Below are 23,894 nucleotides of genomic sequence, written 5' to 3' on the forward strand. Positions count from 1 at the left end.
GGTCACAAGGCAGTGTTTGCCCTCTGGCCTTTGCTACAAGGACTAGAAACTGATCCAGTTAAAAATAACTCTAATGATCAAATAATGAATGAATTAACCACAATTCTGGTATAAGTTAACTTGTGTCTATTTATTTTCAAAATTTCATAGAAATTGTTAAAACTGGAAAAGTATATAAATGGATGAAACTGTATTTTATGAGAGTAGTGTATTTTATAGGACAGATGAAACATACTTTTCCAGAAGGTCATGCCTTGCCACCTCAGTACTCTCCTAACAAGAAGTGTGTTTTGAAATGACTGGTCCAGTTCCTTCTAAACCAGTGACTTTCAAACCGTTTTGGCTACTACCCCGAGGAGGCACTGCATTTGCATTGAAACCAGTGTACACTCACGTGCTTCCCACTGGCTCAGGTGGCCTAGTGTGCACACCGTTAATACACTCATTTATTAGCTACTGGAGGGAGGTTTTAAAAATACCTTCCATGAGTCACAGTGTTTTGTTCCCATTTATTGAGCACAATTTCTGTGTATACTTTATGTTTCATAAGTTTTATTCAAAATTGTCAAAAAATTCTGGTATAAAAGCTAGAAAATAAGTATATTTATGAAAATAAGCTCATAAAATTAATTTAAAGATATGTTTTCTTTTAATCCTCTTTAGAAATTTAACACAACTCTAATTACTAATATTAGGGAGTCAGTACCTTATAGATATTTATAACCTTATTAAAGTTATGATTATGGCCTAGTTAGAGCATGAAAATAAAAATTCAGCTACTTCATTTTTGTTGTTTATAACTAAAATAGTAATGAATTATTTTTCTAACAAACCATTTATGTATTTTTGATTATTCAAATAACATGTAACAGTGGAATACCTGAGACATTAGTATGTCTCTTGTGTTGTTAAAAAAAGGGAAAAATATTTTCACAACTTTTCAATTGAACTCATTGCCTTTAAATAAATACCATATATCTGATAATACTCTATAGTGAGAGTTTTGGAGCATGGCTATTGTAAAATTAATGCCTAACATTTATTATGATAAAATTTCCTTTATAAATTGACATTCTGTGGAGATTAGAAACAAAGAGATTTAAAACAAAAACATACACAATAAAAGATATTTTAAAAAAGCGAGCCTGTGTTACGTTATGTATGGTGAACTACATGTTGATTTAAAATGTCTTGTGAAATAAATCTCTTGAGTTAAAAAAAAGTTATTTCTTTTAAAAATTAGCATGGTATGAAATGATGTTGGCAGGCTTCAAACAGCCCAGAGACACTCATTTTCTGGGGTGCAGGGGTGTCAAACTCATTTTCACCGGGGGCCACATCAGCCTTGCAGTTGCCATCAAAGGGCCAGATGTAAGGATGTAATTTTAGGACTATATAAATGTAACTACTCCTTAACTAGGGGCAAGGAGCTCGGTGCTGCCACAGGTAGAAACAAAGTGCCAGGCAAGATAAAACAAGGTGGAGGGCCTTGTGTTTGCCACCTGTGCTTTAAATGTTCATCAAGTGATAAACCCTCTGCCACTTGCTAGAGATACAGGGATGAACAAGAGAATTCCTACCGTCAAAAGCTCCCAGTCTAGTGGGAGGCAATAACAGTCAATAATAATACATCTGCCTAAGCAAGTATGCCAGAAAAATACGAGGCAGGCTCGGGATAAAATGAAGCTGCTCAGAAAGTGTGTGCCAATTGTGTCCAGTCTCGGTCCACGGAGTGCGAGCGTAGAAAGCAGAGGCAGCGTGGGAAGTCAGAGCACTGAGCGTGGAATCAGGAAGCTAGCCTTTGCTATGTGGGACCTTCAGCGGGTTGTTTTCACTTCAATTACATTTGCAGAAATATGAATCATTGATTTATAAACTTGTTAGCTGTGAACTTTTGCTGCAAGTGGTTGTAATTCAGTATGACAAATTGGAGCTGCTCGGATGGTTCAGTGTGAAGCACAGTGTGAAAAACTTTGGCCTGTTATCACCTCCCGGGTACGTTGTAGTACAGACATTTCGTGAGTACAGAGAAAATAAATTTTGGCTAATATTTTACTTCTACCAGTTATTGGCTATATAGCTTTTGCTTCTAATTGTGGAGTGAAAGGCTCTGGTGTATATTGAAAGAATTTCAGGCATTCAGCAAGCAAGCAGGTGCGGGGACTTTGGGGAAGGCTCTGAAATTAATCTGTGCCTATTTGTAAGGTTAATCCAAAAGATCTGAAGGTAAATCTGGTTTAGTCTTCTGAAAGTAGCTGGAGGATGGGGAGTATGGTTCAGAAAGGATGATCCCTGTCTCCTATGTGCCCAGACAGGTCCCTCCCTCCCTAGAGCCTTCTGCAGCTGTTGGAGACCTATTCCTGGGATCCACTGGGGTAGAGAGATCGTGCTGGATGTGCACGAATTTCTCCTGCAGGCCTCCCTGCCTCAGCCTGTGTCTGCCCTTGGGGCTTCTCTGCTTGCCGCTTCTCACCCACTCTTCCTCTCCCTGACCACAAGCTCAGCCTCCTGCTCCGTCCTTTGCCTTCAGAACTCTACACAAGAGTATTTGCTTTTTGGAGTATGTACTGTTTGAAGTATTTTGTGGCATTTTCTCTGATGTCCTTAAGGAATCTCTGTTTCTCTGGAGATGAAACTTGTAAGAAGTTTTAGTTTTTCATTAGGATGTGTCAAATTGTTCAGAAGTCTTACTATTTTATTGACAAACTAATACAGCATGGATATAGTGAATAAACTTCACAGTAGTTAATAAAAATAAAGGAAACATTCTACTAACATATGTGTATGGTATTTTACAGTTTTCATCTTCACAATAATCATATAAATGTGGTAGAGTTGGTGCTATTTACCAGATTTATTTTAGCATACTAAAATCAAAGAGGCTAATTGGAAATTAGCTCAATTTCCACATTAGCAAAAACCTTTTACCTCTTTCTGCCATGTTCTTTCCATTATACTAAATTGCCTCTTCAAATATTACAATTAATGGTAATGTTAATCTCTCACACTTTTATTCACATACTTTTGCAGCATTTCTTCCTGAACATTCAAATATGTTATGATCACTTAATGACTACATACAAAAGATACAAATAAAGCAAAAAAAGGGGCTGATATTTATCGCGCTCCTAGTCCGCACTCTTGTGTGTGTTCATTGCCTCCTTTAACAGAGATTTGGTCAGGAGTTAACTTCCTAATGGTGTGTGTCAGCAGTGGCCAAGAGGCCATGGTGTAGTGAATGGCTACATTCCTCCCTGATCTCAGGTTTTTATGACAACATACCTAAGCACAATCACCCGGGTTGGAGCCTTTTCTTTGTTTCTTTTATTTAAAACCACTTTACTGAGATATGGTTGAATTGTAAAAAGCTGCATATGTTTAATGTTTTCAACTAGATGAGTTTGGAATAAGTATACATCTGTGAAACTATCACCACCATCAAGGCCACAGACATATCCATCATCCCTCAAATTTTCTTCCTGTTCTTATAATAATAATATTAATGTTATTAATGTCATTAATATTATTATTTTGTGGTAAGAATGCTTAACATAATATCTACTCTCTTCAAAAATTTTAAGTGTATAGTACAGTATCATTAACTATAGGTACTACACTTTATGGTCAATCTCCAGAACTTACTATCTTGTATAACTGAAACTTTGTACTCTTTGATCATCGCCTCTTCCTTTCTCCTCCCTCCGCCCTCAGCTCCTGGCATGACCATTCTACTCTCCGCTTCTATGAGTTTGGCTGTTTTTGATTCCACATGTTGATGAGATCATTACGGTTTTCCTCTTTCTGTATCTGGTTTATTTTGCTTAGCACGATGTCCTCCACTTCCATCCATGTGGTTGCAAATGACAGAATCTCTTTCTTTTCGAAGGCTGAATAATATTCCACTGTATGTATACATACCTAACATTTTTCTTAATCATTCATCTCTCAATAGACTGTGTTTCTATATCTTGCCTATGTGGGAAATGCTCCAGTAAGCCTGGGAGTGCAAGTATTTCTCTGAGGTCCTTATTTTAGTTCCTTTGGCTAAAAGATGCAATTTTTTATATAATTGCATCATATAATGGGTCATATAATAGTTCTGTTTCTAAAATAGTAATTTCATACTATTTCCTATAGTGGCTGTACCAAGTTATATTCCCACCAACAGGATTCTTTTTTTCTCCACAACCTCTCTAGCATCTGTTCTTTTTTTTTCTTTCAAATAATAACCGTCCTGACAGGTGTGAGGTGATAGCTCATTGTGGTTTTGACTTTCATTTGTGTTATGATTATTGATGTTGAGCACCTTTTCACACACCTGTTGGGTGTTTGTATGTCCTCTTTGGAGAAGTGTCTATCCAGGTCCTTGGCCCATTTTTAAGCTGGGTTTATTTTTTTATTATTTTTTTGCTGTTGATTTGTAGGAGCTCCTTATGTATTTCGGATATTAACCCCTTAGAGGATGTATTATTTGTAAATATATTCTCCTGTTCTGCAGGTTGAGTTTTTATTTTATTGATAGTTTCCTTTGATGTATAGAAGTTTGCTGTGATCCCACTTGTTCATTGTGCTTTTGTTGTCTGTGTTTTTGGTGTCATATCTAAAAAATCATTGCTAAGGCCAATGTCAAGGAACTTTGTTCCTATATTTTTCTCAAGGAGTTTTATAGTTTCAGTTCTTATGTTTAAGTCTTTAAACCATTTTAAGGTGATATCTTCCCTTTGTTTCTGTCACATTATTTCTTCTCTCCAAAAAGCAGCAGACACAGCCTGAAATGTGTGTTGAAATAGAAAGCAAGAGATAAAAAAAAACCCTGCCAATTATGAATTCTGAAACTTTTCTCAAACACTTCCTGTGCATTCAATTGTAAATATTTATAAGATGTAAAAATATTTTAAAATACAAATAACATCCCGATTAAAAAAAAAACCCTCTTCTCAGAGTACCCAGAAAGGTTATGTCTAAGCTCAACTTGAAATACTAATAGGATTGGAGAAGAGTGAACAGATCCAAGTAATAGGACTAGAATTGACAAGTAATTTATATGATACACCAGATAAGGGTATTCCAGATACCTTCAATAACTACCCACCCCCTAAGACCATGGAAAAGCCCCTATGTAGGTGTATGTTTACTGCTAGGCACTTATCTAACCTTAGAGAAGAGCCTTATTACCGGTACATAAAGTACTCAGTAGGGAGGAGTGGTTTTTGGACACATCTTTAAAGAATTACCATTACACTAATTTTTACTAATTTTTATCTCAGGCTGACAGTTTGCATCATCTTTCAAGTAAAAACTCTGAAGCATGAACAGTATCGGTTATCATGAAATTTCTTATCATGAGGAGCACTCTGGTTTTATAGCCTTCCTCTATATTCTATAATTCATTCTTCACTTCATGAAATCTCTGCTTGTGAGTCTTCACTTCCTCTGTTGCTGATAGCTCCTGCTTTTTCTCTTTCTATTCATGTTCTTGAACCAATTTCTTTTGCAGAGTCATGTCTTTCTGTGGATAGAATTCACTGATGATTTCTGCTGCCAAGGATCTGGCCAAATTCAGTAAATAAGAGTCAAGTTCCAGCTTCCATATTTGTTCTTACAGCTCATGCCTGGCTCATACTTCATCACTCAGCTTGGAATGGAAATGGCCACTGTCTTTTTCAACTATTGCTAACAGCAGTTTTGTCCAGGAAATGGCAGTCGTTTGTCTTTCCTGATTTTTCATCTTCTCACTCTGGTAATCTGCTAGTTATCCATTGTCAAATTTATTCCATCCATATAATTTAATTATTCTTACCCTTAAATTCAGAAGCAATTATAAAATTGTCTCATTTGCCCAGTAGACTTCTTCCTAACTTCTATTTATTCTTTTTATAAGCAAGATCTTTATTTATGCCTTACTGAGTATCTTATATAATCTATTAGTTCCCTAAACTCAGTATAATGCTCACTCCAGTCCTCTCTTTCTTATAGTAATTATAACACTTTCTTCCGAAATCTAGTATTTTCTTCATAAATCAAGTAGAGTTTAGATTCCCATGTTCTCTTTAGCCTAGCTTCATTTTCTCTCAAATATTATTAGTAAAACTTTGTCATATTTAATAAATATCTGTCTTGCCAAATATCTTTTTACTTTCCTTAGATTCTATTTTTCTCAATTTTAAATATAATAAGCATATTTCCCACAGCATTTGATTCATTTCTCTAAGTTTTCTGATTCAATATTTAGGCAGACATATTTTATCTTTGTTTCCTGATTTCTTAAAAAATTATTGTTTTATTGATCCCTTTTGTACACTGATTTCCTTTAAATATCATTTCTAAAAGTTTTTTTCAAACTATTTTTAAGGTATTAATGCAGTTTAGTATTTTTACCTAATACATTTTACCATTAAAAAGGAATGTTCTTTAGGGGAATGTGACAAACTAATTCTAATAAACAAATATAATTATAGGCTCTAAGACTTGTCATAAAAATCAAGGGCTCCTTGGCACCTTGTTATGGGTGAGCAGAAAAAGTACTTCCCATGGTAAGTTTGCCTCTGGTAGTTTGTAACATTTTATCTTTATCCTTCAATATTCCTAAGTTTCTCCTTCCATGCACTTAATTATGAGTTATTTTGATTCACCACTTAAAGTATAAATTCAATTTCAGGAATCCTATATTCAATTCTGGAAAATTCTCAATGATTATATCTTTAAAAAGGCTCTCCCATCATTTATTTTGGATTCTTTTATTGATATAAGTAAAACTTTGTTTCTTAAAATGAATAGATACATGAGTAATATCTTATTCTGTTTGGGCTGCTATAACAAAATACTGGGTGGCTTATAAACAACAGAAATTTGTTTCTTTCTGTCTGGAGGCTGGGAAGTCTAAGATCAAGGAGCCATGATGGTTGTCTTCTGCTGAGGACCCTCTTTCTGGTTCATAACTGGCCAGTATTTTGTTACAGCAGCCCAAACGGACTGAGATACTATCCATGTATCTATCCATTCCACAGCAATGGGAGAAAAATGAGCACAACTATAACTGAACAACAATAAAAAATTTTAAAAGAAAGGAATGAAATTTTACTTGTATCAATAAAAGAATCCAAAAGAAATGGCAGAAAAACTTTTTAAAGATGTAATAGATGAGAATTTTCCAGAATTGAATGTAGGATTCCTGAGATTGAATTTATGCTTTAGCTGGCAAGTCAAAATAAATTACATACAAAGGAGTTCCCATAAAACTGTCAGCTGATTGATTTCTCAAAAGAAATTTTGTAGGCTAGAAGGGACTGACAAGAAGTACTCAAAGTGATGAAAAGCAAGGACTCATCCAAGATTACTCTGTCCAGCAAAGCTCTCATTTAGAATGGGAGGGCAGATAAAGTGATTCTCAGACAAGGTAAAGGTAAAAGGAGTTCATCACCACCAAGCCATTATTATGTTAAAGGCTAAAGGGAATTGTAGAAGAAAAGATGATCAACATGATGAATGGGAAAATGACAACAAATTCCCAATTAACAACAATTGAATCCAAATAACAAACTAAGCACACAGCCAGAACAGGAACAGAATCATAGACATAGAGATCATTTGGAGGGTTATCAGTTGGGAGGAGAAGGAGGAAAATAGGGGGAAAAGTGCAGGAATTAAGAAGTACAAATTTGTAGGTACAAAATACGGGATGTTAAGGACCGTATAGGTAATGGAGTAGCCAGAGAACTTATATGCACAACCCATGAACATGAACTAAGGGAGGGATTGCTACAGGGAATGGGGTAATGGGTGGAGGGGGCAGAGCAGAAGAATTGAGACAACTGTAATAGCATAATCAATAAAATATATTTTAAAAAACCAAGACACAAATTCTATTCATGAGAGCTCTAGCCTCATGACTTAAGCACCTCTGAAAACTCCACCTCCTAATACCATCATCTCTGGGGGTTAGAATTTTAACATGTGAACTTTGTGGAGACACAAATATTCATACTATAGTACATAGATGATGATATATAGATAGATGATAGATACATAGATAGATATATTGGCTCCATGTCTCTGAGCTGCATTTTGCATCTTCCACATGAATTCTTTTTTCAGTCATATCCAGGCTAGCAGTTAACTGGTTTATATTTTTAAAAATTTTGATGACTATATTTTTCATTTTCAGATTTCTAAAGGGTTCTCTTTCAAATCCACTTGTTCTTTTTCTCTCCTGGTTTTCATTTAAAATCTTGCCCTTTAAAGGATGCTAATTCTTCACTTAGCTCTTAAAGCTTAATTAACATATTAGCCTTTATCTGATGCGTTCTTTTTTTTATGTTTTTTTTTAATTTTAATCATTGTTCAAATACAGTTTTCTCCTTTTTACTCCCAATCCAGCCCCCCACCCCTCCCCACTTCCCTCCCATTACCACCCTCCCCTTACTTTATGACCATATGTCCTTTAAGTTTGTTCCCATGAACCCTTCCCACTGTCCCCTGAAATTCCCTCTACTCTCTTCTGTGGGCACTGTCAGCCTGACCTCTATTTCAGTGTCTTTGGTTATATTTTGCTTGTTTCTTTGTTTTGTTGTTTAGGTTCGTGTTAAAGGTGAGATCATATGGTATTTGTCTTTCACTGCCTGGCTTGTTTCGCTTAGCATAATGTTTTCCAGCTCCATCCACGTTGTTGCAAAGGGTAGGAGCTCCTTCTTTCTTTCTGCTGCATAGAATTCCATTGTGTAAATGTACCATAGTTTTTTGATCCATTCATTCACTGATGGGCATCTTAGTTGCTTCCAGCATCTAGCTATTGTAAATTGTGCTGCTATGAACATTGGGATGCATAGGTTTTTTGAATTGGTGTTTTAGTGTTCTTAGGATAGAGTCCCAGCAGTGGAATCGCAGGGTCAAAAAGCAGATCCATTTTTAGTTTTCTGAGGAAGTTCCATACTGCTTTCCATAGTGGTTGTACCAGTCTGCAGTCCCACCAACAGTGCACTAGGGATCCCTTTTCTCTACAACCTCTCCAACACTTGTTGTTTGTTGCTTTGTTTGTGATGGCCATTCTGTCTGGTGTGAAGTGGTATCTCATTGTGGTTTTAATTTGCATCTCTCTGGTAGCTAGCAATATTGAACATCGTTTCATGTGTCTTTGGATTTTCTGTATGTCCTCCTTGGAGAAGTGTCTGTTCAAGTCCTTTGCACACTTTTTAATTGGATTCCTTGTCTTCTTAGAGTGTAGTTGTGTAAGTTCTTTATATATTTTGGAGATTAAACCCTTGTCTGAGGTGTCATTGGCAAATATGTTTTCCCATACAGTTGGTTCTCTTTTAATTTTGATAGTTTTCTTTAGCTGTGCAGAAGCTTTTAATTTTGATGAGGTCCCATTTGTTTATTCTTTCCTTTATGTCCCTTGCTCCAGGGGACAAGTCAGTAAAAAAGTTTCCACGTGAAATATCTGAGATTTTTATACCTACGTTCTCCTCTAGGACTTTAATAGTGTCACGTTTTATATTTAAGTCTTTTATCCACCTTGAATTTATTTTTGTATATGGTGTAAGTTGGTGCTCAAGTTTCATTTTTTTTGCACGTGGCTGACCAGTTCTCCCAACACCATTTGTTGAAGAGGCTATTTTTACTTCACTTTATGTTGCTGCCTCCTTTGTCAAATATTAATTGACCATAGAGGCTTGGGTTTATTTCTGGGCTCTCTGTTCTGTTCCATTGGTCTATGTGCCTGTTTTTATGCCAGTACCAGGCTGTTTTGATTACAGTGGCCTTGTAGTATAGTTTAGTGTCAGGTATTGTGATCCCTCCTACTTTACTCTTCTTTCTCAAAATTGCAGCAGCTATTCGGGGTCATTTATAATTCCATATAAATTTTTGAAGTGTTTGTTCTATGTCTGTGAAGTATGCCATTGGTACTTTAAAGGGAATTGCATTGAATGTGTAAATTGCTTTGGGTAGTATGGACATTATAATGATATTAATTCTTCCAATCCATGAACACAGCATATGTTCCCATTTGTTTGTGTCTTCCTTGATTTTTTTCCTGAGTGTTATATAGTTTTCTGAATATAGGTATTTTACCTCTTTGGTTAGGTTTATTCCTAGGTATTTTATTTTTCTTTTTGCTATTTCAAATGGAATTTTTTCCTTGATCTCTACTTCTGCTGTTTCATTGTTGGTGTACAGAAATGCCTTTGATTTCTGGATATTGACTTTGTATCCCGCTGTTTTGCCAAAATCATTTATTAGGTCAAGCAGTTTTTTTGTGGAGTCTATAGGATTTTCTATGTATGCTATCATGTCATCTGCAAACAGTGAGAGTTTTGTTTCCTCCTTTCCGATTTGGATTCCTTTTATTTCTTTTTCTTGTCTGATTGCTGTGGCTAAAACTTCCAGTACTATATTGAACAGAAGTGGTGAAAGTGGACAGCCTTGTCTTGTTCCTGATCTTAGTGGAAAAGATTTTAATTTTTGCCCATTGAGTATGATGTTGGCTGTAGGTCTTTCATATATGGCCTTTATTATGTTGAGGAATGTTCCCTCTATTCCCACTTTGCCGAGTGTTTTTATCATGAATGGGTGCTGTACCTTATCAAATGCTTTTTCTGCATCTATTGATATGATCATGTGGTTTTTGTCTTTGCTTTTGTTTATGTGATGTATTACATTTACTGACTTGCGAATATTGTATCATTCTTGCATCCCTGGAATGAATCCCACTTGGTCATGGTGTATGATCTTTTTAATGTATTGTTGGATGTGGTTTGCCAGTATTTTGTTGAGGATTTTAGCATCACTGTTCATCAGTGATATTGGCCTGAAGTTTTCTTTCTTTGTTGTGTCTTTATCTGGTTTTGGAATTAGGATGATGTTGGCCTCATAAAAAGAGTTTGGGAGACTCCCATCTTTTTGGATTTTTTGGAATAGTCTGTGAAGGATAGGGGTTAGCTCTTCCTTAAATGCTTTGTAGAATTCTCCTGTGAAACCATCTGGTCCCGGGATTTTGTGTGTTGGGAGTTTTTTGATTACTGCTTCAATTTCTTTTGTTGTTATTGGTCTGTTCAGGCTTTCTGCTTCTTTTTCATTGAGTTTTGGAAGATTATATTTTTCTAGAAAGTTGTCCATTTCACCTAGGTTTTCAAATTTCTTGGCATACAGTTCTTTGTAGTAATTTCTTACAATCCTTTGTATTTCTGTGGTATCTGTTGTAATCTCTCCTCTTTCATTTCTGATTGTGTTTATTTGGGTCTTCTCTCTTTTTTTCTTGATGAATCTGCTTAAAGGCTTGTCGATTTTGTTTATCCTTTCAAAGAACCAGTCCTTGGATTCATTGATCCTTAGAATTGTGCTTTTAGTCTCTATGTCATTTAATTCTGCTCTGATCTTGGTTATTTCCTTCCTTCTGCTTGCTCTGGGCTGCTTTTGTTGTTGTTCCTCGAGTTCTTGTAGACGTAGGGTTAGGTTGTTTGTTTGGAATGTTTCTAACCTTTTTAGGTAGGCCTGTATCACTATGAACTTCCCTCTCAGGACTGCCTTGGCTGTGTCCCATAAGTTTTGGGTTGTTGTGAGTTCGTTTTCATTTGTTTCCAGAAACCTTTGGATTTCTTCCCTAATTTCATTCTTGACCCATTCATTATTTAATAGCATGCTATTTAATCTCCATGAATTTGAGTGTTTTTGTTTTTTTTTCCTTGGGGTTGGTTTCTAGCTTCAGTCCCTTGTGGTATGGGAAAATGCTTGGTATGATTTCAATTTTCTTGAAATTCTTGAGGCTTGTTTTGTGTCCTATCATGTGGTCTATCTTTGAGAATGTTCCGTGTACATTTGAAAAGAATGTATATTTAGCTTCTTTTGGATGGAGGGCTCTGTACATATCAGTAAAGCCCATTTCATCAAGGGTATTGTTCAATGCCACAATATCTTTGTTGATATTTTGTTTAGAAGATCTGTCCATTTTTGATAGTGGGGTGTTAAAATCTCCCACTATAATTGTGTTGCTGCCCATATCTTTCTTGAAGTCCTTTAAGATTTTCTTTATGTATTTGGGTGCTCCTATGTTGGGTGCATATATATTTACAATATTTATGTCTTCTTGATGGATTCTTCCCTTGAGTATTATGAAGTGACCTTCTGGGTCTCTCTTTATGGACCTTTTTTGGAAGTCTATTTTGTCTGATATGAGTATTGCTACCCTGGCTTTTTTTTTTCCTGTCCATTTGCTTGGAAGATTTGTTTCCAGCCCTTCACTTTCAGCCTGTGTAGGTCTTTTATCCTGAGGTGGGTCTCTTGTAGACAGCAGATATGTGGGTCACTTTTTCTTATCCATTCAGCTAATCTATGTCTTTTGATTGGATCATTTAATCCATTTACGTTTAAGGTTATTATTGATAGGTACTTATTCATTTTCTTTTATGTACGTGTGTTCCTCTCTCTCTCTCTCTCTCTGTTTTCCTTCCCTTCCTTAAAGCAGTCACTTTAGGATCTCTTGCAGAGCTGGTTTGGTCGAGGTGTATTCTTTTAGACTTCTTTTGTCTGGGAAGCTTCTTATTTGGCCTTCTATCTTGATTGAGAGCCTTGCTGGATATAGTAGCCTTGGTTGCAGACCTCTGGTTCTCATTATCTGGAGTATTTCTTGCCATTCTCTTCTGGCTTGAAGTGTTTCCATTGAGAAGTCAGCTGTTAGCCTTATTTGGGCTCCCTTGTATGTTACTTCTATTTTCTCCCTTGCTGCCTTTAAGATTCTCTCTTTGTCTTGGTATTTTGCCATTTTAATTACGATGTGTCTTGAGGTGGGCCTCTTTGGGTTCCTCTTGATTGGGACTCTCTGTGTTTATGGATTTGTGTGACTTTTTCTCTCATCAAATTAGGGTAGTTCTCCATTATTTTTTCAACTAGGTTTTCGATCCCTTGCTCTTCTTCTTCTCCTTCTGGTATCCCTATTATATAGATATTATTATGTTCCATATTGTCTTGCATTTCTTTTAATCCCTCTTCATTCTTTCTGAACCTCTTTTCTTTTTCTTGCTCTTTCTGGATGTTGTTTTCTACTTTGTCCTCCAGCTCGCTAATCTGATCTTTTGCTTCATCAATCCTGCTTTTCATTCCTTCTACTGTGTTCTTCAGTTCAGAAATTGTATTCTTCATTTCCTCTTGACCTTTGTTGAGAGTTTCTATTTCCTTTTTCATGTTCATATAGTTTGCAGTGAGATTGATGTAGTTTCCCTCTAATTTCTGATAGCTCATTGTGAGTTCATTGAACTTCTTGGTAATCATTGTTTTGAACTCACTATCAGATAGTTGAGTTGCCTCTATTTCATTTAGCATTTTTCCTGAGGCTTCCTCATGTCCCTTCAATTGGGGGTTGTTTCTTTGTTTTCTCATTGTTCGTGGGTTTCTTCTTTTTCTTCTTGTTTCTTAAATTGATCTGTTCTGATTCCCTGAAATTACGGTGTGAACTTCTGTGGTAGAATATTTGTGAGATTCAGTGGTCCAATCTCCTTTGTGTATCCTGGTGTTCACAGCTTCCCCCTACTCTTTTTTTTGTGATCAGTTGGAGGAGTAAGGCGAAATGGTTTAAGACAGCAATGCATTCTACTATGATATTTACATTAGCAGCCAGTAGAGAAGAGATGGGTTATCCTTTTGCTCCTTATAGTGTTAACCGTGATCCTCCACCCCACTATCCATGTTTTAGAAAGGATGGAAAGAGGGTAAGACTCTTATTGGGGACTAGAGGATTGTTAGTTGTATCTAGAAAGCTGTGAGGCTGTGGGAGGTCAGGTTCTAAGGTATGATTGGATTAAAGATTAGTATATAGGAATAGCGTGTAAAAGAATAGAGACAACCCCCACAATAGTATAGTTCAGAAAATTGCAAGATGGGCTGAGATCAGGTAGGGGTATTGAGTAGTATTTACAATTGTATGAACTAGGTCTTATTAACAGTAACAGTAAAGTGACAGTCTCATGGCAGAATTGATGAGATCTAGATAACAAGAATAAAGAGTATAGAACCTTGAGAGGTGTATTAATGGAACACAGATGAATAGTAAATTATCAACACATTGTGACTGAGATACCAGGGGGAACCTATCAAATGCCAGTATAACCAGCTAAGCAAAGAAGATTATACAGAAAGAAAAAGAATACAAAAATACTATTAAAATAAAAAAATGTCAGAAAAGTGAGAAAAAGATAACACAAATTTGCAGTAACTTGCAAGATTGCAAAAAAGAAAGGAAAGAAAAGCAGAAGATGTAGTGCAGGAGAGATAAATTTGGAGTGGAAAGAATAATATTAGGATGAATGGAAGAGAAACATAAGGGATTGCAAGGTATAAAAATAATAAGAATTGAAAAATAAAATGTCACATAAAACACAAGATAAAATCAAGCAACCAACAACAGCCACAAAAACCAAACCAAACCAAACAAAACAGAATAAGAAAAACCTCTTGTTGGTTTTTATCTGGCCAGACCAGTTTTTCTGATCTTGCTGGCTTCGGCTGGCTGAGGGACCTTTGAAATGCTTCTCTCTCTTCCCAGCCAGATCTCAGCAAGACTGTCAGGTACCCTGGGCGCTCCCGAGCACACTCGCTCTCTAGAGCTCACTGCCGCATTCTTTTCCGGACTCTGGGGTCCTGTAGGTTTCCAGCTCTATGATCTCAGAAGGCACTCGATATGTTTTGGGATTCAATGTGCCCCCCCTGGGAATCGTAAAAGTATGTGCCCCTCCACAAACTTTTGAGATCGGGCTCTAGGATCACCCCAAGTGCCATGCTGTGACTCTTCTTAGTTCACAGTGAGCGCGAGACAGGCTTCCAGATGGAGCGAGCGACCCTTCCAGGTTCACAGTGCAGGGAGTCAGGCCTCCCAATGGGGCTCTAGCAGAGTCCTTCCCAGCTCTTTGTTTTCCACTGATCCGCACCCCAACCAGGCCAGGGGTGTTGGCGCCTTTCCCAACCAGGGCCGGTCGTGTTGGCTGGGGGCCCTCACTTCTCCCAGGTCTCTGGGTGGGTGTTCATAGTCCCTGGGCGATTTTTTCCCAGACCAACTGGCCAATTTGTTCCTTCAAGCAACACGTTTTCCCCTGGAGTTGCTCAACCCCCGTATTCAGTGGAGGGAGCAGCGACTCCCCTCTCCCGGGAGCCCTGAGGCAGACCCTGGAGCACTGGGCCTGGGGACCACACACCCCCAGACCCTGCACTGATCCCCGGGTCCCTTTTGTCCCGAAGCAGTCTCCCTACCGTCTGGTTTTCCAGTGATCGAAATAATCCCCGATGTCCTGCTTTCAAAAGTGATTCGGTAACCCAGTCCACTTGCTCTGCCTCTCCACCGATCCGCGAGTTTCCCCCCTCTTCACAGAAACCGAGAAAAACGCTGCCTAGAGCAAAGCCGCCATCTTCCTTCCTGATGCTTTCTTAAAATTAATTAATTTTACTTGGAAAGAATTTATGATATTATTGAGTACTGTCTTTCTTAGAATTAGATTTCATTATCTGTTTTTGAAGTTTTTACTTTTTATTAAATTTATTAGGGTGACACTGGTTAATAAAATGATAAAGGTATATAATTCTATAATATATCACCTATATATTGTATTATGTGTTCACTACCCCAAGTCATGTCTTCTTTGTTTTAGGAATTTTGGTTTATGTATTAATTATGAATAGGGGAGAGGTTTTTATTTTGGTATAGTTTTCTCTGTGTGTCTGCCTGTCTTTCCTCTGTGTTCACCCTTTCTTTTTAACCATTTTATGTTTGTGTTTACCTGATCGCCCAGCCTTCTAGACCAGACTTAATGTAAAATGACATTTTAGGGCTCTTGTACCAGATTTATGTTGGGCGTATCATAGAATTAGGCATCAAATCAGCAGATGCTTACTTCATTTTTTGGTTGAGAGATAATGTCTTTATTCCTCAACCTTTAAGCCATACACATAGATTTTTTTGCACCATCTCTTTAGCATTTCCATGGTGCTGGCTTTAGGAGGTGAGTCTGGCCATGAAGAGGTGGCTCAGTTAGTTGAGTGTCATTCTGTGCACCAAAAGGCTACAGGTTTAATCCCCGGTCAGAGCGTGTATGGGAGGCGGCCAAGTGATGTCTCTCTCTCACACTGATATTTCTCTCTCTCTCTCTCCCTCCCTCCCTCCTTCCCCCTTCCTTCCTTTCTTTCTAAAACTCGATGAGCGTGCCTCCAGTGAGGATTAAAAATAATAGATAAATAGATAGATAGATAGATAGATAGACAGACAGGCAGACAGATAGAGTCTGGCTCTGGTTAGAGAATTTTGGAGCATTTATTCTTCAGAAGTAGGCAAGCCACCATGCCTACTTCTAGAACCCAGCAGGCCCATGGTTTTATCTCTGTTCTCAATTTTGCATTTCTGGTCTATTTCTTATATACAAGTACTTTTTAAAATGTTTTTTTTCTTTTTATAATTGACCTTGTGTTTAGAGTAGAAGGAATAAATCAGAGCATTAAATTCATTACACCATCTTCACAACATGCTGCTAATGAATTTTTCATGTGTATTATTTTAATCTTTTCAACTCATTTTCTTCTTCAGGGCAGATGCACATCTTACCCCTCACCTGTAACTCCTACTTCGCAGATCACAGACATCATCAGTATATTGTAGTTGCTAAAAATTTCTTAGTTTATTTGATTTTGTAATAGAAAAAATCTGATCTTTAATCTTACAGACATTTTACATATCAGAATATGTCAATAAAGGGGTTTGCAAATGTAAGTTTACAGTTGTAAGGACACAAAACACAGTTAATGAAGCTATTGTAATAAATCATAACCTGCATGTCTTTTTCTGTGTGAACAACTATAAACCTCCTTTTGCCCCCCATATATATCTGTGTATAAGTGTGTTTGAGTGTGTGTATAGGTGTATATTTTTCATACTCATTAGGATCCCATTAGGTTTATTTACTTGTTTACATGATACTCCTTCTGCTTCCAATCTGGCTAGGAATGTCCCAAATAGGATTAAAACCTTTTTGTATTTCAGAATACAGACAATTTCGGACTCTCCTACAAAGCTGCATCTCCTAATATTTTCGATTGATTTTATTGCTTGATTGTTTTTAACCTCTTACAAAATACGGTTGGCCGGACTTATTCTGTGTACAGGCTTGAGAGGAAACTAACTGGCCTGCTGATGTTTTCATTTCTCATGATAGTGTTTCCATGTGGAAGTTCGTAGCTCGGGATCCCATTCAGGGTCTGCTGGGTGCTAAGGCCTGTGCTGCATGTGTCTTGAACTTTGTAGGACTTGGAAGTCATCAGTCCAACTTAGCAGCTTGTTCTTTAAAACCAGGGAGTCCTATATTTTCCTTGGCCTCTTTCTTCCAGCAAATATTACAAGACCTCAGTTCTTGTTGTGGGCTAATTATCCCCTTCTATTTGCTGGAACCATAATTCAATGGGAACTAGTCCTGCACAAGGAAATGAGAGGAGAAATTATATAATTGAGAAAAATGGCTTGAGAGCCATGAATGTCTAGACTCTTGTGCTAAGTCTGCTACATACTAGCTTGGTGGTCTTCATGGGCAGCTCAGGGGGAAAAAAGGTTTTTTCTACTTTTAAAATGGAATCATTATAAAGACTAAATATTTATTGAGTAGAATTATGAGCTAGCCGGTTAGTAAAATGAGACCTATAGTTACTACCTAGACACTTTCTAATTAAAGAGTTGTGATTTTAACTCAGCTGGTTCTCAATTAGAGAAATTCTAATATATCAAAATTCGCATGTAATAAAATAGAAATATTTGTCAGGTTATTTTCATTACTAACATATACATTTAACTCACTGCCAACAAAATATTTTCAGGGGAGTCATGATGGAATTTACTGAAGAGAAACCAATCATTTGTACTTAGTACTTTTAATCATTAATTATACCAAAACCTTCAGAACAGAAATTTTCCTAAGAAACATGAAACTCAACCCTACCAGTTTGCTGAGCAAAGTCATTCTTTGTTGATGGTATTCGGGCAGGATGAACACAAATTCTGAGTCTTTAGTGTCCCTATGTCACACCGGGTGGTGGGCAATCTAGCACAACTTTTACAGCGAAACGAAGCAGAAGAGTCATGTTGACATACCAGAGATAGTGCTGGCCTTTACACACATCTCGTTCCTTTTGGGTGGGGAGTGTTCTTAGCTAGAAACAGTAATAAAATATGTAGAAATGATTTACTAGCCATTTTGGAACCAAATTTTTTTTAAAAAGTCAATCTTTGTATTTCAGGCCCTCCAGGGAAACGAGGTAAGAGAGGCCGAAGAGGAGAATCGGGTAAGTTTCCCTCTCAGCTGCTCCGTGTCATTTATGTTGTGCTTAGGTTACTGCATCTGCTCCTCCTAATTAATGATCGTGTTGTCCTGTTGGAGGCTGTGCATACGTGTGTGTGCCTGCCTGTGTGTATGTGTTTAAGTCTCTGCTAGACCCAGCATATTTTTCTGTCTTCTTATTTTCATCAAAGGAGAAGCTAGCAAAATATTAGTAATTCATTTTTGGCTACTTTATTGCGTCAAGTCCATCCTTTCAGTGTATGGTGAGGGTTTCTTAGCTGCACACAGTGGGGCGACATCACCCATGCCTCCATCTTCATAGGTGGTCAGTCCACAAACACAGCTTCTCTGTGAAAACATCTGCCTTAGGACACCAGGGCACATGTCTAGGAAAGCTTTATTATTATTTTATCCAACTGGTACAATTTTGTCATGCTTTACTCTCATTCATTTCACTGTTTGAGAGTTTTTATACCTCTTGTATAACCATAGAAGTTTAGTGATGACAGGAGCCTTAGAAATCAGTCCAGCATTTTCATTTTGTATGGAAGGACATGGAGGCGAGGTCAGTCAGGTAATTCGGCCAGGCCAGACGGTTTTTGTGACGAGGACCTAAAACACACCCCGTTGTCCTAACACCCATCTCAGTGAGTTTTTGCTTTCAGGCCAAATCCCTATATGCAAAGTGAAACAGTGGAGCCAGATACAAACTATTGTTTTGAAACCAAGATATGCAAGTCAGTGAGTTCATTGACTTTCAGTGTTTTACTTGTTTATAAAAGTCTAAGATTCCAAAAATGTAAATGACTATGTGAGGCCATTGTTTCTTACTTGCAAGTAAGAGAAAGATAATTTAAGATTTGATTCTGGTATGTGATAAATGTTATTTTCAATAAGTATTTCTCAGTATTAAAAACAATCAATTACTAAGGGTTGAAATAGTAGAAATACTTATCTATCAAAAAGAGCAGAGAGCAGATTGATTTTATTTTGTCTCATTTTCTCTTCCTTTTGAAAAAAAAGATGTAGAAAGGGTTTATGAAAACTCAAGAATTTGGGTAGTGTGCCTGTTTAATTACTTTAAGAGTATTCTCAAAAGTTATCCTTAAACCTCACTGAATCTAAATAATTGGAAACTCGTGTAGGTATTCCCTTCACAAAATGCAGTTTCATGGAGGATGCTTTAGCAATTTGTTTTAAGGAGAAAGAAATGACAAAACATTGGTGGAATCAAGTAACCAACCGCTGAATCGATCTTTGTGTCAAAAGAAAGAGAACTGAAGAGGAAAAAAGTGAAAATTTTGTGCTTATACAGTGTTTTATAGAAAGTACAAAAATTAATTCCCAACTCTCTGGCTACATAGAACTAATGTTTTAATTGAGCATATGGTGTGTGAACTGTTGAAATTTTCTTAGAATTTGCTGGTGTTTTGATGAGAATACATAGTTTTAAAGACACTTATGTAAACATCAGGGCTTATTCTTCTATGTATTGCCCATAAGATTGAATGAAAAACATTCTTAGAATGAATAATGAGCTTATTTCCAATTTAGAAAGTTTACACATCAGTTCTCTATAATTGGTTTATCATTAATGACCAAAGATTCTCCTGATTCAAATCTAAATTTTAGGTATAAAAATTAGACAATCTTTGCTTAAAATATATGAACATCTCAGTAATTCATAATCAGGCCTCAGGGAATCTGAACATTCCCTAAAATTTAATAAGTTTTGTATGCACATAGACATAAATGTATTTTTCTGATATGGTGTCTGATATTTTTCTGATAAGTTTTCATGTTCTGAAAAAAAATGATTAAGAATCACTGACTTCTATGTCCCTTGTATTGTGCTGATGATTGTGATGATGATTTAATATTTTATTTAATTTAATGTTCTGCATATTCACTAATTCATCTCTCCCTTTTTCTTACCTTCTCCACCCACCCCTCACCATCTAGGTCCTCCTGTAAGTATCTTTGCTGCATTTTTGCTCTTCTGCATTAATCAGGATCACGTATGTTGAAACTTGATTAAAACCTCAGTCTATATTTCAATTAGAAAAATGTTACTGACCTTTCAAGAGTACTTCACTTTGGGAAATTATTTTTAAAGTACATGCTTTTGTGGTCATGTGATATGTTGGAGTGTAATATGTGTCAACTAAAAAAAGCTTTTATTAATGTCATCACAAACCAATTACTCTCTTGGGACTGTTGAAATAACTTATGAAGTTCCTAATATTAAATGCTTTTCCTGGAATTCTGAGGGGTTTTTTTGCAAGCGAATCTCCAAGCTCTTTCACACCTCTTTCTTCATCTGTTTAAACTTGTATCTGAAGTATTTGCATTTGCCAGTCCACCAAAGGTAGATGGCAACATGATCATGGAAATGATACCCCCCGTGGGCTTGGTCCGGCACTCCCCCTTAGGCGTCACTCCCTTTGATGTCTGCTGGAGTTTTGCCTGCATGGAGAGCACTAGACGGAGCCCTTGGGGAGTTGCACTTTCTTTTTTCTTTCCTCGAGTAGGTCATAGCAGCAGCATTCCAGTCTGCTTTGCACCCACAGGAACAGATTATCTTGTCAGCTTTGAGTTAGATGTGTTTTTGAGTAATATCCTGGATATCTGCTGTCTGACCTCAGTGTTTGTACTGTGTGCTGTATGTTTATGGTAGCGATGATCATCGGCCTTGAGCTATTTTCTCATCGCCAGTAGCCACTTTGCTCCGGGTTTCACAGACTCCACATTGGCAACTTATCTGACGGGCAAGCATGGTCCAGGGAGAGGGACTTAGCTTATACTCGTTTACTTCATTCAGAGGAAGCATTGGCTTCCAAATATCTTTTGCAGTCTTCCTGCCACATTCAAGGATGGAGCATAAATCATGTTGGAAGTGATTGTGCTTCTGTAACTGACTTCCAGTTCTTGCTTAATGCTAGGCAGATGGCATACTCCAGCCCTTGGAGCCTGATGCTTTGGCTTCTTACTTAAGCCTCCGTCTTTAAAACTAGAAACAAACCACTACTACAAAGAGGAAACTGTGGAGATTACAGCCAGAATAGAGTGTTCAAGGCTTCTTTTGGGGATGTAAGTATTAGGCAGGCCAAGAGGTAGTTAAATCTCATTTCTGCCTTAGGGAGACTTTCGGGATTCTAGAATTTCCTCTTTGGCCCTTCACAAATTTAGCAACCACATCACTCTTGCTTTCTTGGGGATATCTATTGATCCAGGTTCTTTATGTAAATATCTCAATTTTTCTTCCTTCTGTTAATATATATATATATATATATATATATATATATATATATATATATATATATCACGTTTGAAATCTCTAGCTTCAAACAGGTAGGCCATGTTCTACTTCAGGCCACTTAATGCTTTCAGTTTGTCTCACAGCCACCCTCTGATGTTACCAATCTCATTGTTTAGGGAGGAAACTGAGACTCAAAACTGCACAGCCAGAAAGGGTTTGCAAAACTGAAATTCACTCAGATATGTCTGATTTGAAATGTTTTCTGTTTACCACATTATCCCAATTCCTTATGAATTATAAATGTGTTTTAACATGAATCATTGGTTGGTACACAGGTTTGGCAGGCCACAGGTCAAATGATTTCCTTGATATAAATAATTATATGAATAAAAGCATGACCAAGAAATGTACAAAACTAGCCCTGGCTGGCATAGCTCAATGGATTGAGTGTGGCTGCGAGCCCGAGTGTCGCAGGTTCAATTCCCGGTCCGGGTACATGCCTGGGTTGCAGGCTATGACCCCCAGCAACCACACATTGATGTTTCTCTCTCTCTCTATCTCCCTCCCTTCCCTCTCTAAACAAAAAAATAAATAAATGAAATCTTTAAAAAAAAAAGAAATGTACAAAACTAATTTGTAGACAAGCATTAGTGCCGCCCCATCTCAATTGCATTTTGAAGAAGTTATACTGTGTTTAGCAAATTGAATCAAATCCAGGAAATAAAGAATAGTGATGAGTTCTCATACTGACTAAAAGATAATTCAGGTTGTTTACATTTGAAACAACCATTTGACAAAATGAAAAATCATTGATTGTAGAAAAGAAAAAAAACATATATATTGACTATGCTGTCTTCGCTAATATATTGGACTCTTGCCATAGTATTTGGGTCCCCATATCATGGGGGCCTTTGTGGGCAAAATACTTTGTAATGAAATCCTCTTTAGCTTCCAATTCCTAACCACCCCCCCCCATATATGATTTTCAAGAAGTACTTGCTTTCCATCAAATTTTGCTTTAGACTAAGTGGCTTTATAAAATATGTCCAGTATGTTTCTTGCATCTGAACAAAAATTAATAAACAGTGCCATTTATTATGATTAAATAGACTGATCAATTTTATGTTTATTTAGATACACTATCCAATTATTGACAACTGTAACTTGCAGCTTCCTATTTTTAGCATCATTTAATTTTATGTGTATTTTTCTTTCTGCTTCTTTTTCATAAACTGAAATTTGATTTTTAGAAAATTTTATTTTCCTAGTTTTGTGTTTAAAAAATTATTTATTTTATCCCTACAAATAAAATTGGATAGAATATCAAGGCTTATGCTGCCATTTTAATGGCTTAAACGTAAAGCATGAAGGTACTTTGAGAAATTAATTGGTCTTGCTTGTCTTGCTTCTGATGAGCAATTGTTGGCACAGAACCTCTATCAAGTAAACTCCCCCAACTTCCTTCTAGCCTGAGCTTTTGTGGTCCTATGACTTGTACTGAAGTACAACTTGGTGGTCCTGATGACTATTTTCTTGTCATTCGTTCTCAATAGTGCTCAACAGTGCAAGAGATGGCATCAGGGCACTCCGATGTTGGCTAATAAACAAACAAACAAATGGTACATTGGTTGGCCTGAGGGACAGTGGCAGGTTTCTTTGTCTTTGAGAGTCACAATTTTTCATTGCCCTCTTGAAGTAATGCTTTCAAGTAAGATTAAAAAAAAACTTAATGATAAAATATAATTTAGGGACCTTACTTTTACATCTTCAATGGTATAATTTGGAAGACTTGGCTATATCACACTAGAATTATGTATAGCTAAAGCATTTCTTTTGTCAGTTTGTATGTCTTACATATTGGTATCATTTATAATTTAAAAGTTGAAATAAAACTTCATGTAGATCCTGTAAATTAATTTGCTCTTTAGAAAGCTGTTCATCTTATTATTTAGCCTTACCATTTTGACAAAAAGATATTACTATCACAAGTTTCTCTGCTATAAAAAGTTGCAAAGGAGCACTTTTATGATAATGTATGTAATTTATTTTATGTTAATATCAGGTGCTTTTTTCTATTTTTTACTCATAAAGGTAACATGTATTAAAACATTGATTTAAAAGAGTGATTTTCAACCAGCATGCAATGGCACTCTGGTGTGCCCCAAGAATGTTTAAAACATGCAGTGCCCGATCATTTATTTAGTCAGGCTACTTGACCTCTTTTCCCTAGACTGCCAAATTAGAAAAATGACAATAGCTAATACAATAGTAGTTGTCCAGTGTGAATGAATCAAAATTACACCTATTTCTTTTGTCAACTTGGAAAAAAATATATTTTTTGG

At 36.7% G+C, this 23,894-nt stretch overlaps 1 protein-coding gene across 8 annotated transcripts in view; it reads left to right on the plus strand.

The window, feature by feature from the left end:
- Positions 1 to 23,894, plus strand: part of COL25A1 (collagen type XXV alpha 1 chain) — a 498,892-nt gene that overhangs the window by 257,505 nt on the left and 217,493 nt on the right. For all 8 annotated transcript variants that reach the window (XM_036025482.1, XM_036025500.1, XM_036025468.1 and 5 more), the window contains 2 exons: positions 18,253 to 18,297; positions 20,256 to 20,263. In XM_036025482.1, the coding sequence (XP_035881375.1) occupies positions 18,253 to 18,297; positions 20,256 to 20,263 (53 nt within the window). The remainder of the gene's footprint in view (positions 1 to 18,252; positions 18,298 to 20,255; positions 20,264 to 23,894) is intronic.

The sequence above is a fragment of the Phyllostomus discolor genome, chromosome 1, assembly GCF_004126475.2.
Source record: "Phyllostomus discolor isolate MPI-MPIP mPhyDis1 chromosome 1, mPhyDis1.pri.v3, whole genome shotgun sequence".
Taxonomy (NCBI): domain Eukaryota; kingdom Metazoa; phylum Chordata; class Mammalia; order Chiroptera; family Phyllostomidae; genus Phyllostomus; species Phyllostomus discolor.